Source organism: Corylus avellana, chromosome 1 (assembly GCF_965113065.1).
Source record: "Corylus avellana chromosome 1, dhCorAvel1.hap1.2, whole genome shotgun sequence".
In the NCBI taxonomy this organism is placed as follows: Eukaryota; Viridiplantae; Streptophyta; class Magnoliopsida; order Fagales; family Betulaceae; genus Corylus; species Corylus avellana.
This window is the reverse complement of record NC_142490.1, coordinates 4,768,139-4,785,772: the sequence shown is the minus strand read 5'-3', so window position 1 is coordinate 4,785,772 and position 17,634 is coordinate 4,768,139. Positions and strand designations below refer to the sequence as shown.

General features: G+C 36.8%; 2 protein-coding genes across 2 annotated transcripts; both read left to right on the top strand.

Annotated features, from left to right (window-relative positions):
• Positions 1-673: 673 nt before the first annotated feature.
• LOC132170277 (putative linoleate 9S-lipoxygenase 5) lies at positions 674-7,072 on the top strand. Its single transcript, XM_059581194.2, has 9 exons — positions 674-1,025; positions 3,022-3,311; positions 3,376-3,616; positions 4,572-4,910; positions 5,005-5,090; positions 5,189-5,296; positions 5,382-5,686; positions 5,773-6,036; positions 6,205-7,072. The coding sequence occupies exons 1-9, from the start codon at positions 791-793 to the stop codon at positions 6,956-6,958; spliced, it is 2,622 nt and encodes an 873-aa protein (XP_059437177.2). The 5' UTR covers positions 674-790; the 3' UTR covers positions 6,959-7,072.
• A 4,351-nt stretch (positions 7,073-11,423) lies between these two features.
• LOC132169987 (putative linoleate 9S-lipoxygenase 5) lies at positions 11,424-17,321 on the top strand. The gene is made up of 9 exons (XM_059580918.2): positions 11,424-12,015; positions 13,139-13,428; positions 13,521-13,761; positions 14,508-14,846; positions 14,963-15,048; positions 15,170-15,277; positions 15,364-15,668; positions 15,870-16,133; positions 16,450-17,321. Exons 1-9 carry the CDS (start codon positions 11,574-11,576, stop codon positions 17,204-17,206), a joined length of 2,832 nt encoding a protein of 943 aa, XP_059436901.2. The 5' UTR covers positions 11,424-11,573; the 3' UTR covers positions 17,207-17,321.
• The last annotated feature ends 313 nt before the right edge of the window (positions 17,322-17,634 follow it).

The window sequence follows — 17,634 nt, the reverse complement described above, 5'->3', positions numbered from 1 at the left end:
TCACACTATTACACCTTGTGTGTTAGGGTTGTGCAATGTCTTTCGGACCATGACAGCAGGAGAAGTCCTTTATAGAATGAGACTATTTGATTAAGAGTCTGTTTGAAATTGTGTTTGAGAAATATAACTTTTAAGTAAAAAATAGCTTTTGGGCAAAAACTTTATTTTTAAGCTTTTGGACAAAAATTTTATTTTTAAACTTTTGTCATAAGTGCATTTTGACAATTTCTAAAATTTTTAACTCTCAAAAGTACTTTTAACTTTTTTTTCAAACGAATATTTATTTATTTATTTCTTCAAATTAACTTTTTAAGCGTTAAAAATATTTTTAAACTTTTCAAATACAATTTCAAACATGCCCTAACTCTTGGTGAGCTCAAATAGAAACATTTTGATGATGGACCACACTTTCTCAATGGTCTTTCAATGTGATTACCCTCCGATCTAGTTGGCCAATTAAAATTTCCATCTACTCTTTCGAACCAACCCAAAATTGGGAGATGCATTAAATGTTTTCAAGACACTTTTTCCACGTATCATCACCACAATCCCAAAAGTCTTTGAACCATAGGTCCCAAAGTGCCACGTCGCGCATGGCCATTAATCGACGTCATTGCAAATTGCTAACATATTTTAATGAGAAATTATTTTTTTCCTTACATACACCACAAACCCGCCCTTTCCTTTTCCAAGCCCAGCAAACTTTTTCCCTAAGAAACGTCTCTCTGTCTCTCTGTCTCTGTCTCTATATATATATCGTGTTCTTTGCTTAGTGCTTGAACTGAGAGAGATGCTTCAGAACATCATTAACGCGGTCACCGGCGACGATGACGGGAACAAAAAGATGAAACGTGAGACGGCGGCGGCCGAAAAGTGCAGGAAGATTGAAGGGAGTGTGGTGTTGATGAAGAAGAATGTTTTGGACTTCAACGACTTCAATGCATCGGTTCTTGATCGTGTCCATGAGTTGTTAGGCCAAAAGGTTTCCCTGCAGCTCATTAGTGCTGTTAATGCTGACCCATCTGGTAATTACTTCTTCTTTCCTTCTTTGTTAATTTACACAATTAAAAGGCTTCTATATATATATATATATATATATATATATATATGCAGGTTTTCTGGATAAGATTTTTTCATTTCCCACAAAAAAAAAAAAATAAATAAATAAATAACCCGGAGGGTTGGCCTAGTGGTTGAAGTTTGTGGTTTTTGAGAGCTATATCATTCTTTAGATTCTAAGCTCGAAACTTGTTATGCGCAAACTTCTCCGATGTAAAAAGCCCGCTATTTATCTTGATTTGTATAAAAAAACTTTTGAGTTGCAGTGCTCGAGCTCGATGTTTACTCTACTGCGTTCTCGAGGTTTCTGTTTTTCTGAATCAGTCATGCCTTCATCATCATTAAAGACAGCTGTTTTTCTGAGTCAGCCATGCCTAGCTTCATCATCATTAAAGGTGCTATAAATGGACACTGCAGTTGGTCATATCACTTTTTTTCTACATTATTTTAATTTATTTAAATATTTTTAAATGGGAATGGGAAAATGTGCTGAAGACTTTACCTTACGCCAATTAGCTGGTGGATCACGGGCATGCACTATCCTCAACAATCAGTCAAAAAGAGCAGTCAGTCATCTTTCAAGGCCATGCTTTCCATCATCTACTTTTTTTTTTTTTTTTTTTGAAAGACTTTCCATCATCTACTTTGTTTGACTACATGTATCATCAGAAAGCCCATACCCACAGGCCCACAGGTGAAATGGGTTATGCATAATATGCAGATAATTGCTATAGTTCTCAAATTTTTTCTTCAAAATATGATCTTTCAATAATGTGTCACAATTCTATATAATTTATTATTTTAAAAATTGTGACACATCATTTTAGGACTATATGTGTGGAACAAATTATAAAATTTGGACATCATTTTGGGCTTTTTTCGGTCTTTGGGTTTTTGATTTTTTTGATTTTTTTGATTTTTTTTTTTATAACTATGGAGTTAATTTATATGAGCATGCTTTTTAAAGCTTTTTATGACTTTTTTTAAATGGGATTAGTCTAATTTTTGAACTAAATACACTTGTAAACTGTACTATGAAAATACAAATTGAAATGTAAACACTAGGCAATACAAGTAAATTGAAAAAAAAAAAAAAAAAAAAAAAAGTACAAAATATAATTGAATTAAATTATATTTTTTGAAAAAAAAAAAAAAGAATTGAATTTAGTTGCCTTGAAATAATGTCCATAGCTAGATAGTGGACACACACTGTTAAGTGTTTTACTGAAATTTCAAACCACAGTCAAATTAGCTAATATTTAGAGCATTCATATTCAGCTCAGTAAAAATTTAGATAAATTTAACCATTTTTTTAAATTCTTTTTCTATTTTAGCTATCAACTTCTTTAAAATACTTACATCGGGCTCAACATTTTAATTATTAACTTTTAATATTTTATTTAAAATTTATTATTTTTTATTCTTTATGTAATTCTTGGAGGAGGAGAGAAAAGTTTAAATGATTTTTAATTAGAGGAGAGATGATGAAATGATTTTTTTATTAATAAAATTATAGATTGTTGAGCTATAGTGCTCAAAACTTTTGGCTAATTTGTTGAGTCGGATTTTAACACTATGGCTCAATAAAATAACCAAAAAATTATTTTGTTGAACCGGATGTAAATGCTCTAAATACCGAAGCACACAGAAATAAAGTCTCAATAAGACAATTATTTTCTTATATCCGCATCCATGTACCCATATTCAGCTATCCATCCGCATATGTATAGCGTATATGATATCTGCATGCCGAGGGTTAGGGGCTGAAAATCTCCCATAATCCATGTGGACGGGCAGATAGCGGATGCAAAAGGTTATTAACCGCCCACCTGAATAACCCTACTTGCATCTAAAATTACTTTGATGGACCAAATGACGTGTCTTTGCAAATGACAGAATGAATGATATTTGGCTTCTAAATCACTACATAAACCAATTATTGTATTTGTTGTGTTTTTGTAGCAAATGGGTTGCAAGGGAAACTTGGAAATCCAGCGTACTTGGAACACTGGATAAGCACAATCACCCCATTGATAGCAGGGGAGTCAGCATTCAAGGTTACCTTTGACTGGGACGAGGATATAGCAATTCCAGGAGCATTCTTAATTAGAAACAATCATCATAGTGAATTCTACCTCAAAAGTCTCACCCTCGATGATGTTCCAGGCCAAGGTCGGATCCACTTTGTCTGCAACTCATGGGTTTATCCTGCAGACCAATACAAAAACGACCGAGTTTTCTTCTCCAACAAGGTAATATAGCAATTTTGGCATAAGGTGTGGGAATGTTCAAGCTGATGCATTTATATTTTTGCAGACATATCTTCCAAGTGAAACACCGGCGCCACTGCTGAAGTACAGAAAAGAAGAACTTTTGAACTTGAGAGGAGATGGAACAGGGGAGCTTCAGGAATGGGATAGGGTCTATGACTATGCTTACTACAACGATCTGGGAAATCCAGATGAGGACCCGAAATATGCCCGCCCGGTTCTGGGAGGGTCTAGCGAGTACCCTTACCCTCGTCGGGGAAGAACAGGACGACCACCGACAGAGACAGGTTTGGACCCAACTATGCTATATTAATCGCTCGCACTTATAACTTTTTCTAATGTGCGACTCATAGGGTTGGCAATTTAACCCGCGAACATGACACATAATTTTAGAGTTAGGGTTTAGGTTAACTGGGTTTGGGTCATAAACGGGTCATCCATTTTATGACCCGTTTAATAAACGTGCCATGTTATGTCAACCCACGGGTTCGCGGAATGACCCATTTATTTTTATTTTTTAACTTAGATTTTTAACCCCAAAAAAAAAAAAAAAAAAAAAAAAAAAATGTCATTCATTTGTTTTGTATTGCATGATATAGATGTCCATTGTAATTAGACATGTATCTTAAAATTGAGCTAAATAGATTGTCCATATGTTTGTTGAATTTATGCAATTTATTTTAAGATATGTTGAGATGTACATGCTCAAGCTCAATCAACACCAATAATAGATCCATGAATTAGCTTTTATTGTTTTGGAGGCTTTCTATCAATTTTCCCAATGATCATTCTTTTTCAATTAAAAATTGCCACATTGTTGCTTGGTTGCTGGGATTTTGCCATTTTTGGTTAGCCTATAAAAATTAAAATGACTTCACTGGCATGTCGGGTTGTGCTGGGTCGAAACCTATTGACAACTAAATTAAACTTGTTCACAGGTCGGGTCGGATCAACCCGAAACAACACGTTTATCTAAACGGGTTACACGTGTCATGTTGTGTTACCCATTAAGAAAACGTGTTGTGTTTGGGGTTGGGTATTCGACACGTTTATATAAACGTGTCAAGTTTGGGTTGGCATAAATGGGTTCGCAGGTCAACCGGGTTGACACGAACACATCAACCCGTTTTGCCAGCCATACTCAACGGACTGTACTTTTTCACTGAAAAAGTTGGAGTCATTTTGGTGTGTATGACTATCATCATTGTTGTCATTAAGATTTTTATGTAATAACCTTAACAGATCCCAACAGTGAGAGCAGAGTCAAGCTTCTTATGAGCTTAAACATTTATGTTCCTAGAGATGACCGTTTTGGCCACTTGAAGATGTCAGACTTCCTTGCTTATGGAGTGAAATCCATAGCTCAATTCCTTAAACCTGAGCTGGAGTCCATATTTGACAGCACTCCCAATGAGTTTGACAGCTTTCAAGATGTGCATAAACTCTATGAAGGAGGAGTTAAGCTACCTGGCGGCTTACTTGAGAATATTAGGGACAATATCCCAGCGGAGTTGCTCAAGCAAATTTTCCCAACAGAGGGTGAAGGACTCCTCAAATATCCAATGCCCCTAGTGATTAAAGGTATCATCATGTCTTTTTAGGCATAGCCATATCTATGTGCCTTCCAATACTACTTTCTTTGAATTGATAGTGGTGTTTCAATGATCTGGGGCAGAGGATAGGTCTGCATGGAGGACTGATGAAGAGTTTGCAAGGGAGATGCTGGCTGGAGTAAACCCTGTCAACATTCGTCGTCTTGAAGTAATCTTAAACTTCTATTATCAGTTGCATTTCAATTGATCCACATGCAGGATCATGTCTTTTCATCTTTACTCATAATTAACTCTGATCTAATACAGGAATTCCCACCTGCAAGCAAGCTAGATCCTAAAGTATATGGTGATCAGGCCAGTACAATAACCAAAGACCACATTGAAAATAGCATAGATGGAATCAGCATAGATGAGGTAATATTCTGCAGTCGCTTTGCAATTACAGTGCTTTATTCTTATAACAGTTGAAGCGTCGGGATTGAAACGGCTTTGGTTGTAGGCAATCAACAGCAACAAGCTATTCATATTGGATCATCATGATGCAATCATGCCGTATCTGAGGCGAATAAACTCAACATCCACAAAGACATATGCCACCAGAACAATCCTTTTCTTGAAGAATGATGGGACTTTGAAGCCATTGGCTATTGAATTAAGCTTGCCCCATCCTGAAGGAGACCAATTTGGTGCCATTAGCGAAGTGTACACACCAGCTGAAGAAGGTGTTGAAAGTTCTATTTGGCAACTGGCAAAAGCTTATGTGGCTGTAAATGACTCTGGCAATCATCAGCTCATTAGCCACTGGTACACCTCTTTCAGAAAAAGCTTAGCAAATAAATTCACTCTCTATTTTATGATGGGTTCTTGAACAAATTTTTTACTTGTCACAGGCTCAATACCCATGCAGTGATTGAACCATTTGTGATAGCAACAAACAGACAACTGAGCGTGCTTCACCCAATTCACAAGCTTCTGCATCCTCACTTCCGTGACACCATGAATATCAATGCATTTGGTCGGCAAGTCGTCATCAATGCTGGTGGGATTCTGGAGGCGACTGTTTTTCCAGCAAAGTATTCCATGGAGATGTCATCAGCAGTTTATAAGAACTGGGTTTTTCCTGAGCAAGCACTTCCTGCAGATCTCATCAAGAGGTAAATGTTTTACTCCAGAACAAAATGACATAATCATGGTACTGTATGAGATATTTGGCATTATAAATAACTTTAAATCAGAAATGCAATGTGAATTTATCTCAAATTACTTCAAAACTGCTGAATGATAGACTTCAAATGACATGTTACTTGTTTTGCTGCAATTAGGGGAATGGCAGTCAAGGATTCAAACTCCCCACATGGTGTTCACCTACTGATTGAGGACTATCCATATGCTGTTGATGGGCTGGAAATCTGGTCAGCAATAAACACATGGGTTGAAGACTACTGCTCCTTCTATTACAAGAGTGATGACATTGTACAAAATGACTCCGAACTGCAGTCCTGGTGGAAGGAACTTAGAGAGGAGGGCCATGGTGACAAGAAAGATGAGCCCTGGTGGCCTAAAATGCAGACTCGTGAAGAGCTGATAGAAACATGCACTACCATCATATGGATTGCTTCTGCCCTCCATGCAGCCCTCAATTTTGGACAGTTCCCTTATGCAGGCTACCACCCAAACCGCCCAACAAAGAGCCGAAGGTTGATGCCTGAAAAGGGCAATCCTGAATATGAGGAACTCAAGTCAGACCCTGATAAGGTTTTCTTGAAAACAATTACTGCCCAGCTCCAGACACTTCTTGGTATTTCCCTCATTGAGATTTTGTCAAGGCATTCTTCTGATGAGGTGTATCTTGGGCAAAGAGATACTCATGAATGGACGTTGGACGCAGAACCATTGGAAGCCTTTGAGAGATTCGGACAGAAGCTGGCAGGAATTGAGGATAGAATTATAAAAATGAACAATGACAAGAAATGGAAAAACAGAGTTGGACCAGTCAAGGTGCCATATACTTTGCTCTTTCCCACTAGTGAAGGTGGGATTACTGGCAAGGGAATCCCCAATAGTGTCTCAATCTAAAACTTTGCTTCTCTAACGGGTTGTTATTAGAGTTCTACAGCAAAGTTTTTCTTTCTTTCGGCTACTTGTGCTATAATAAGTTTTCCCTTAATAAAGACGTGAGGTTGGAAACTCTCTCGAGGGAGTGAGTAGTTTCGATTTGAGTAATTGCTTCTTGTAATTTCATCGAAAGTACGAGGTATTTTATGTCCTTACACTCTTGAGGGTGTCTTGTAAGAAAATGCGATTGCAAAATGCTGATATGAGGAGACTAGGGTGTCTGCAATAGCTCTCAATGCAACAAAAACTTAAAAATACGGGAAAGCTCTCATGGAAAACCTGCCTCAAACATAGACATTTTCAGTTATACGATCACCTATCAATTGATATCAGAGTCACTCATGTCGGACTTTACCCTCAAGGACAAAGGTTTTTTAAAAGGAAAGAATAGGACAAGGGTCTTTTAGAGGGAAAGAAGTATTACGGGCCTATATGGAACTAAGAAACCGGAATTGCGTGGAAGTTGGCAATGTGGGACTTAATAAGCATATTTATAAATCATTCACTTTATGTAAACTATTTGTCTTTTCAATATATGACCGGAATGTTTCATGAACTAATAACCCAGAAAAGAATGCTGCTCAAACCAACAGAGAAAAATTAAGTATGTTGATACCGCACAACAATAATGAATAGTATAGAATCGAAAAGAGAGAGATTAAGAGAGAGTAGAGATACAGATTTACGTGGTTCAGTAAAGTGCCTACGTCCACAGAGAGGCAACTATATTTTTACTCTTAATGATTCAGGGTTACATCATAACACACACACAGATATATATATATATATATATATATATATATATATATATATAGCAAAAAACCCTAAATTCTACTTATACGGACATATTAAGGAAATTCCCAAAATACTCCAGCTCCTCCGCTCCTGTCTTTTACTGGTGTTAATATGAGACAGCAATTCTAACAAGGCAGATTTCAACGACCCTTCCCTAAGGCCCAAATGAAGTCGTCTCAAGTCATTTATTAGTAGATGAGTTATTTTGTTGTCAGCAATCCTCTTGTAAATGTCAGATGTCCTCCATTTGCCCACACAGCCATTTGGAAGCAGTGGTTCATTTCATCTTTCATCTTTAATCCTCTGTACAGGCCACGGCTCTATCAATTGTACTAAAGTACTAAAGCCCCTATGATTCTTAAATGGCTGTTTGCATCAGTTGTTGCTTAATAGTAAACGTTGTTTAGAAAAGTCTCCCACGATGCCTTGTCTAAAGATATGACACAAAATTTAAGAATTACAACTGGCTGTGGTTTTGCGCCCTGTCTCCATACTTGTTTATGTTCCTATCTACCATTCTCATTGACTATAAGATCAATGTCTTTTTCCGTTATGGTGCACACCTCTTTCCTATATTAAATTACTAACGGAGACCCCCTCCCTCCCTGTTATCCTTTCTGTTGCTCAGAAGAAGAAAAACAATTAACAAAGACTAAAAAGGAATAGGATTTTTCTCCATTTCACAATTAAGATTTTTTTTTGTTATATTTAATGTGTACAAGATGGACCCACGTTTAGGTATTGGCTTGGGGGCAATACCTAAATGTCTTCCCCCCCGAAAGTTGATACTTTTTTCAGAAGAGTAAATTTTTGATGTAAACATCCCTCCGAAGCTTGTTTATCAAATAATAGGTAAACATGTAAATAACGAGTAATGCTAGGGACCATTCATTTTATTCTCACAAAGATGATGTAACTTTTAAAATTACTATTGGATAAGTTGTTGCAGTATTTGAATTTCTCTTAACTTGATCTGAATGGTTGACTATAGATATGTCTCTGACACGCCTCCTCCAACTCACTATAGGGGGGGTAAGTACAATGAAATGTGACAATGAGATTGGCTTTGTGAATATGTAAGCCAATTGATCTTTGCTCAATAGGAACCGGATGTCAATTGATTTTCTTACCACCATATTATGAACAAAATGGAAGTCAATTTTAACATGTTTTGTCCGGACGTGAAACGCTAGATTGGAAGAGATGTATGTCGCGCCAATATTATCTCACCACAAGATAGGAGGCTGAGAACGTAGTTAACCAAGTTTAAATAACAAGTAATTTATGCTGTGCAAGAGCTTTGTACTCTGCTTCTGTACTAGAACGGGCTACTGTGTCTGATTTCCGGCAACTCCTAGAAATTAGATTCTATACACAAAAATTCGGGTTCTGCCTTAGCAAACTGTGTATATGATACCATGTTTTCTAAAAAATTTAAACAACTCGGTAACATATTCACCATTTGACATACGTAAAATCTAATCTGAACCATAAAATACATCATCTTCATTTCTGATCTAGACAAAAATGGAAGTTAAAAGTATTGTTTCATTTTTCCACGAGGCTTGAGCAGGTGGCATAGACATGCCCACCTTTATCAGATAACATTTCGAATACATGTAACTGGGAAAGAATATTAGAAAAAGGTATTAACATTAGTTTTTAGTTTCCCTTTTAACTATTTGTTGGTCTTTAATTATAATTTATGGTCGGTGAAGTATTATCATGGGGTTGAGCTTCTAGAATTCTCTTCTCAACTAAAACGATGGGCGCATGTGGTTTTGGGGTTCAAGCAAGAGATCTTCCATTTTTGTGTTAAGTTGGCCTAATTGGATTCAAATGGAAGCCTAAGTCAAAAATGAAAACTAGGTTTTTTTTTTTAATCTGAAAATTCATAAATTTGTCAGTATAATTGGGGCCAAGTGAATAGTGTTTGTGAAATTACATGATCTATTTCTAATTGACAACCATTTATTTTAATTTGGGTTAAGTTTCATTACCACAAAGAAGAGTAATGTTAAATACTACATCTCTATTTTACTTGTATCCCATTAGGTTGATGTGGCAGCGCCCGTCAACCCTTGAATTTCTCTTTTCTTCTTCTTCATATATATATATTTTTCCTAACAATAGCTAATTCAAAAGCTGATGGACACTGCTACCTCAACACTGTGGGATGGGGTGAGATGATGTCGTAGTATGTAGCATTACTCTAACATAAATCACATTTATCGAGCATCCAAATTAATCTCACTGAATTTCCTTTTATTATAAGGAAAATTATTTATTTAGTCTCTACGTTTACAATTGTCCTAAACTGATTTCTACGATATCAAAAGTAATTTAAAGATTCTTAAATAAGCCATCTATCCAAAATGGCCTCTACGGTCAACTGTTTGATAGAAAACGTTAAATGCATATGCGGATCCACGTCACAACCAATCGTTGATTGACATGTGATATAACTGATGATTTTATCTATTGGTTTTTCTTTTTCAAACGGCTGATGATACGAATCATTTTAAACAAATGGCTTCCTCTAAAAATCTTAAAGGTACTTTTTACCCCAAACCATCAATTTGATACAACTACATACCTCCAAACGAAATAAGCAATTTTCTCTTGTTACAAACAAAATCACATAGCCACAAAATTGAAAACCAATTGCATGATCTCACCCTAAAATAATGTTTATTAACACCCCAAGATCTGAGCTAGCTATGTGGGTCAATGTCAATCAATATATATTATACACGTTTTAGACAAGTGGGAAAGGCCAAGCTTCAAAGCTACTAACTTTCAAATTCAGCATTTTTTTTGGGCATATACTCTAGGTTACAAATGACTTTTTCTTCCCAAATTTGATACTAGTCCTGTTCCAACCCCACAGACCAATTGCAAGTCGGACTAGTCACTAAGAGCCAAAGTGAACCTCCATTCTTAAAAAATTCCCTAATAAAATTTTCAAGACACGCTTTGAAAAGACCAATCGCAAGTCGGACTAGTCACTAAGAGCCAAAGTGAACCTCCATTCTTAAAAAATTCCCTAATAAAATTTTCAAGACACGCTTTGAAAAGAGTGTATCTCAAGGTCAACCCTAGGTTGGTGACAAAGGTAGTAATAATACTAGGATTCTCACATAAATTTGGACCATTAAAAAGCTTATGCTATAGTTTTTTTTTTTAACAACACTTAGCCAAATCCAAAAGACCAACTAATAAGCAAACAGATGGACATAGATTTTTAGTAATTTCATTGTTCGAATTAGTATGGGGTTAACTTGTTCAAACGAATTTTAAATTGTTCTGCCACCAATTTAAACAAGTTCAAACTCTTTTTTAATAGGTAAGGTCGAACATGAAGAATATTTAATTTACATGGAGAGTGATTTGATAGAATCAAAGTTCAATTCTAGAATTTTTGGCTCTGATACCACGTTAAATCACTATTTTTCGCATAAGCTTAAACTGATAGGAAGAGGTAAATTTAATCACTTAATTATGACTTTAACAATCTAAACATCAAATTGGCGGGATTCCAATCCCAAAAAGACCAAGTATTATAAGAAAAGCCATGGAAAGGTGGAGTGTGAACAAGTGAGCTTCTTGGTACTTAATTAGTCAATGCCATGTTGCATATTCTTGTAAGTTTCTATTAGTCAAGAGTCCGTATTGCATATTCATTATCCCTGTTAGTATAGCCAGCTTTGCTCTCCCATTCCTCACACCGACTTCCTCAAAGCTTCCCTATATTCTCTCTGCTTCTCTCCCGAAGCAAGAGATGTTCCAGCCCACAGATCTGAGCCTGTCTCCATTGAAGTCGCTGGCAGGACCTGGAGTTAGGCCAATCTTGACCATCAAAGATACAATCAATGGTCGAGATCGCTTTGCATCAGTCCACAACAGACCCATATTTTCCACCGTGAAATGTCATGGTGTTTCCAGCATGACTGGTTTGGCGCGAACTCGGCCACGAATTATCACTTCAATGGCAGAAATGGGCAGAACTCCGCCACGAGGAGTTCCGGCGGCCAAAGGAGCCAGATCCTCCTTCATGGCGGAAACCGAGAACAGAGCGACCAAGATCAAAGGGACTGTCGTGCTGATGAAGAAGAATGTTTTGGACTTCAATGACCTTCATGCATCGGTTCTTGATCGTGTGCATGAGTTGTTGGGCAGAAGGGTGTCTCTGCAGCTCATTAGTGCTGATAATTGTGAGCCCGGTGAGTTTGTTTTTGCTACTTTTTCTTCATTATTTACTGCTCTCTGTTTCTTCACCATGGAAATGATAGGCATGCCATGTTGGAATCAAATGTATATATGCATAAAGCAAAAAAGAAGGTAAATTATTGATGAAAACAATGCTGGTTTAAACAAATTAGTGATGAAAATCAAGTCATTTATGATCCCAAACAAGCTTTTTGGTATATCACAGACTTTATAAAGTAGGCCCCATGAAACACCCAGAATGATTTGTTGGTGTGCCAGCAATTGTCACAGAAAGTGGAATCGACTTTTTCTTCTTCTTTCTCTTTTTTTTATTTATTTTTATTTTTTATTTTTTATTTTTTAATTTTTTTTTTTTATCTTTCTTGGATGGGAATGATGAAGAGTTTTTTGTTTTGTTTTTATCTTTCTTGGATGGGAATGATGAAGAGTTCATGAGTTTCAAGTGAGACTGAACAGCCAGGGGGGAGGCTTTACTCTCAACAAAGAGTCAATGCCTGAAACTCCCAGTCAATGAGCTATTTCTCGTGGCCTTTAGAATTTCTCTATAGTTTTTTTGTTTTATATATTTATATATATAGGCTTATCTAATCAACTTCTAATGGTGAGCCAGCATCGTCTAAAACCCAGAGGCGTATGAAGACCAAAGAAGAAAAAATTGAACCGTTCACGTTTAGACTAAGACTTAACGACAGTGACACTGACATGAACCCACCATGGCATTCAATATTCATTAACAATTTTAAACACAACCGACAAATATGATAAAAATTTAATATTAAATTAGCCGGTTAAAAGTTAAGGGATTTGATCCATTTAACTAAATGAATCGGATGGACAATATTTTAGATGACTCATAAATCTGACATAAACCGAATTCAAAATTAGCGAGAAATGGTTAAGAGGTCTAATCCATTTAAGTTGATGAATCTAAAAGCTTAATATGATAGGATTGAAATGAGATGAATTGTTGGCTTGGAGTTCAAACTCATGACTTATGTTATTAATATCATGTTAGATTTGTTGTGAATTTAATAATTTAATTAATTAAATGGGTTTGGTGATTTATGAGCTTCATGAATACGACGAAACTAATTTTAAATTGGATTTGTTTATTAGAAAATGGGTCGCAGGCAAAAGTTGGAGAGCCAGCACATTTGGAAGATTGGATTACAACAATCACCCCATTGACAGCAGGGGAGTCAGCATTCAAGGTAACCTTCGATTGGGACCATAAAATAGGAGTTCCGGGGGCATTTACAATAAGAAATAATCATCACAGTGAGTTCTACCTCAAGAGTGTCACGCTTGAAGATGTTCCAGGACATGGCCGGATCCTCTTCGTTTGCAACTCCTGGGTTTACCCTGCTGACAAATATAAGAAAGATCGCGTTTTCTTCACCAACAAGGTATTTGCTTTTGTATGCAGCAAGTGAAATTGCTCAAAGTTATCAGAAATGAAAAAACATCATATTTGTATATATATATTATGTTTCTGCAGACATATCTTCCAAGTGAAACGCCATTGCCGCTGCTCAAGTACAGAAGAGAAGAGCTAGTGAGCTTGAGAGGAAATGGGAAGGGAGAGCTCCAAGAATGGGACAGAGTGTATGACTATGCTTACTACAATGATTTGGGAAATCCTTGCAGGGGTCCAGAATATGAACGCCCAGTTCTTGGAGGGTCTAGTGACTACCCTTATCCTCGCAGGGGAAGAACTGGTCGACCACCAACAAGGATAGGTCAGACATTTGAATTTATTCCTGTCACTTCCTCAAGTTAATGTTTGTTAGCGTTCGGGATGATGTAGCAGTGAAAAACAATCTTAATTTTTATATTTTTTATAAATGCTGATACAATAGCTGATTTTCACTACCACGTCTTCAAATTGTACGACAGTCGTATATAAGGACAGAGCCAAAAAGGGTAGGGGCCGGCGATCAAAAAATTTTACTGCTAGGGGCCACTATCCTATAATTTTTATTTATTTTTCTTAAGATTTGAGGCGGGGCATGGCCCATGCCAGTCTCCCTCCCTCCGTCCTTAGTCGTATAACAGTATACTAAATAATATTACTTTTGCCAGAAACATATCACAGATACAATATCTCGGAAGAGTAATGTTACTTTTCACATTCATTTCAAACTAGTTGACATTACGTGTTTTAAGAGGCTTTCATTTTTGGCCATATCAGCAGCATAAAACATCTCATGTTAGCCCATGTAAAAGCATTACTCATCTCGGAAATAATTAGCTTTTGTTATTCTTTTCTCTCTTTTGTGTGTTGGGAGGGCAGTTCATGCAAGAAAAATGATATAGAATGTAGTCATTTTAGAGTTATTTACAATCATGAATCATTTGGGAATCAATCCAATTAACATATTATTAATGATGAATCAGATTTTAATGTGTTATTTCAACTCATTGATAGAGTAAGAGAGAGCATAATGTTTTTATCCATAAGATTCTTTTGTTAATATCTCAACAGATCCTAACACTGAGAGCAAGCTGAACCCTCTTGAGATCCTAAAAGTTTATGTCCCAAGAGATGAAAGATTTGATCACTTGAAGATGTCAGACGTCGTTGCTTATGCACTGAAAATCATAGTTCAATTCCTCAGACCTGAGCTAGAAGCTCCATTTAACAGCACCCCTAATGACTTTGACAGCTTAGAAGATGTACTCAAGCTCTATGATGGAGGAATCGAGCTGCCCAAGGGTTTACTTGAGAATATTAGGGAAACCATCCCTTTAGAGACGCTCAAGGAAATCTTCAGAACCGATGGTCAAACGCTCCTTAAATTCCCAGTGCCTCAAGTGATTAAAGGTAATGGATATATTTGCAACTTGTATAGCAGATAACATTGCAGATATTGAGATGTTTTTTTCTTTGTCTACTATTTTCTCTTGGTTGAATTTGATTTTTGTGATGGTTTGGAGCAGATAATAGGTCTGCTTGGAGGACTGATGAAGAATTTGCAAGAGAAATGCTGGCTGGAGTAGACCCTGTCATCATTCGTCGTCTCCAGGTAAACTTAACTGCTGCAATTCTTTGAAAAGAAAACAAGATTTAAATTGGAAGAAGTTTGAAATCCTTATTTTGGATGTGAAAGCATCTTCTCAAATCTAAACATAATCCTTTCTCTACAGGAATTCCCTCCATCGAGCCAGCTAGATAGTAAAGTATATGGTCATCAAAAAAGTTTAATAACCAAGGAGCACATAGAAAAGTACTTAAATGGGGCCACCATCGATGAGGTAATGTTACTGAATTATTTCACAATAGCCTGCAGTTATTCTGCAGCTAATAAACCATATTAACACAAATCAAATTGGTTTAATAGGCAATCAAGAACAACAAGCTATTCATATTAGATCACCATGATGCACTCATGCCATACCTGAGGAGGATAAACCAGACTTCCACAAAGACTTATGCCAGCAGGACTATCCTTTTCTTGAAAGAAGATGGGACTTTGAAGCCATTGGCGATTGAGTTAAGCTTGCCAAATCCAAAGGGAGACCAATTTGAAGCCAATAGGAAAGTATACACCCCAGCTGAAGAAGGTGCCGAAAATTGCATTTGGCAGCTGGCTAAAGCTTATGTGGCTGTAAATGACTCTGGCTATCATCAGCTCGTCAGCCACTGGTATGATTCTGTCAAAAGAAAGTTTAGCAAATGACACCGTCGATTAAAATATTAATTAAATAATTAAATTTATCTTTTCCTGTCAACTTAAACTTTAGGAATAACTGATGATTTAACATGATATTAGAGTCAGCTTAAGTTTTTGAGATAAGTGATATTTAACACGGTCCATATTTTGAAATGCGTTCATTTTGATCACAGGTTACATACCCATGCAGCGATTGAGCCGTTTGTGATAGCGACCAATAGGCAGTTGAGCGTGCTTCACCCAATTCATAAGCTCTTGCATCCTCACTTCCGTGACACCATGAATATAAATGCATTGGCCAGGCAGATCCTCGTCAATGCTGGTGGTTCCCTGGAGTGGACAGTATTTCCAAGAAAGTACTCCATGGAGATGTCATCAGTAGCTTATAAGAACTGGGTTTTTCCTGAGCAGGCACTCCCTGCTGATCTCATCAAGAGGTAAATCCTAATGGTTTATTATTATTGAAAAAAATTAACTCAAGAAACAGAAATGCTTTCTCAACCAATCAATCATTGAAGCCACTATCAACAAAACTAGTCCCTAGCCAAATTATGCACTATACTGCATAATGTTTAGAAAAGGTTGAGCAAATAAGGAATGAGGATTTTGGTAAATATTGCTGAAAGTGCCTAAATCATGCTATATCACCACTTACCAAAAGCTTAAAGTGATAGGAATGATAAATTTAAATATTTAATTAATAGTCTAACATGATCATATCTCAATGACATGCTACTCTTTTGCCCTATTCAGAGGAATGGCAGTTAAGGATGCGAATTCCCCACACGGTGTCCGCCTGCTGATAGAGGATTACCCTTATGCTGTTGATGGGCTGGAAATCTGGTCAGCTATAAAACAATGGGTGGAAGACTACTGCTCCTTCTATTACAAGACTGACGAAATGGTTGAAAACGATTCCGAGCTGCAGTCATGGTGGAAGGAACTCAGAGAGGAGGGTCATGGCGACAAGAAAGACGAGCCCTGGTGGCCAAAAATGCAGACTCGTGAAGAGCTGATAGAAACATGCACTACCATCATATGGATTGCTTCTGCCCTCCATGCAGCTATAAACTTTGGACAGTACCCTTATGGAGGCTTCCCCCTAAACCGCCCAGCATTGAGCTTTTACTTCATGCCTGAAGAAGGCACTCCTGACTATATAGAGCTTAAGAATGACCCTGACAAAGCTTACTTAAAAAGATTTAGTTCCCAACTTTTGACCATTCTTGGCATGGCCCTTATAGAAATCTTGTCAATGCACTCATCTGATGAGATTTATCTTGGGAAAAGAGATTCTCCTTATCAGTGGACCTCAGACACAAAACCCTTGGAAGCCTTCAAGAGATTTGGAAAGAAGCTGGCAGAAATTGAGGATAGAATAACAAGCAGGAACAAGGATGAGAAATTACAGAATCGTGTTGGTCCTGTCAAGATGCCATACACTCTGCTCTACCCTTCCAGCAAAGAAGGATTAACTGGCCAGGGCATTCCCAACAGCGTCTCAATCTAAAGCTTTTCTGCATTGTCTTAGCAGCAGATTGCTCAATTCAGTGTCTTTTAGCTTATTCTTCATTTGTAATAAGAAACATTTATATGTTAGAATAAAATGAAAATAGTTCTTCTCTTTTCTTCCTAGCATGTGTAGATCAAGAATGAGAGGGTAATATACCTCCATTGTTGAGGATAAGCTTTTCATCGCGTAACGTCTATCTGATGGATGCTCCAAGTGCAGAAAATAACACTATCGTGTACATTGTTAGCATTTTTTTTTGGGTCGTTAAAGAAATATTAAAATGTATATGAGATTTCCTTTTATTCTTACAAAATTTGACCATTTTGATTAGCAAAAGGCACAAAAAAAAAAAAATAGAGGAGAAAAAAAAAAAAAAGGCAACAAGAGTGATTACTCCTTTAGCTTATTTATATATACACTTCTTC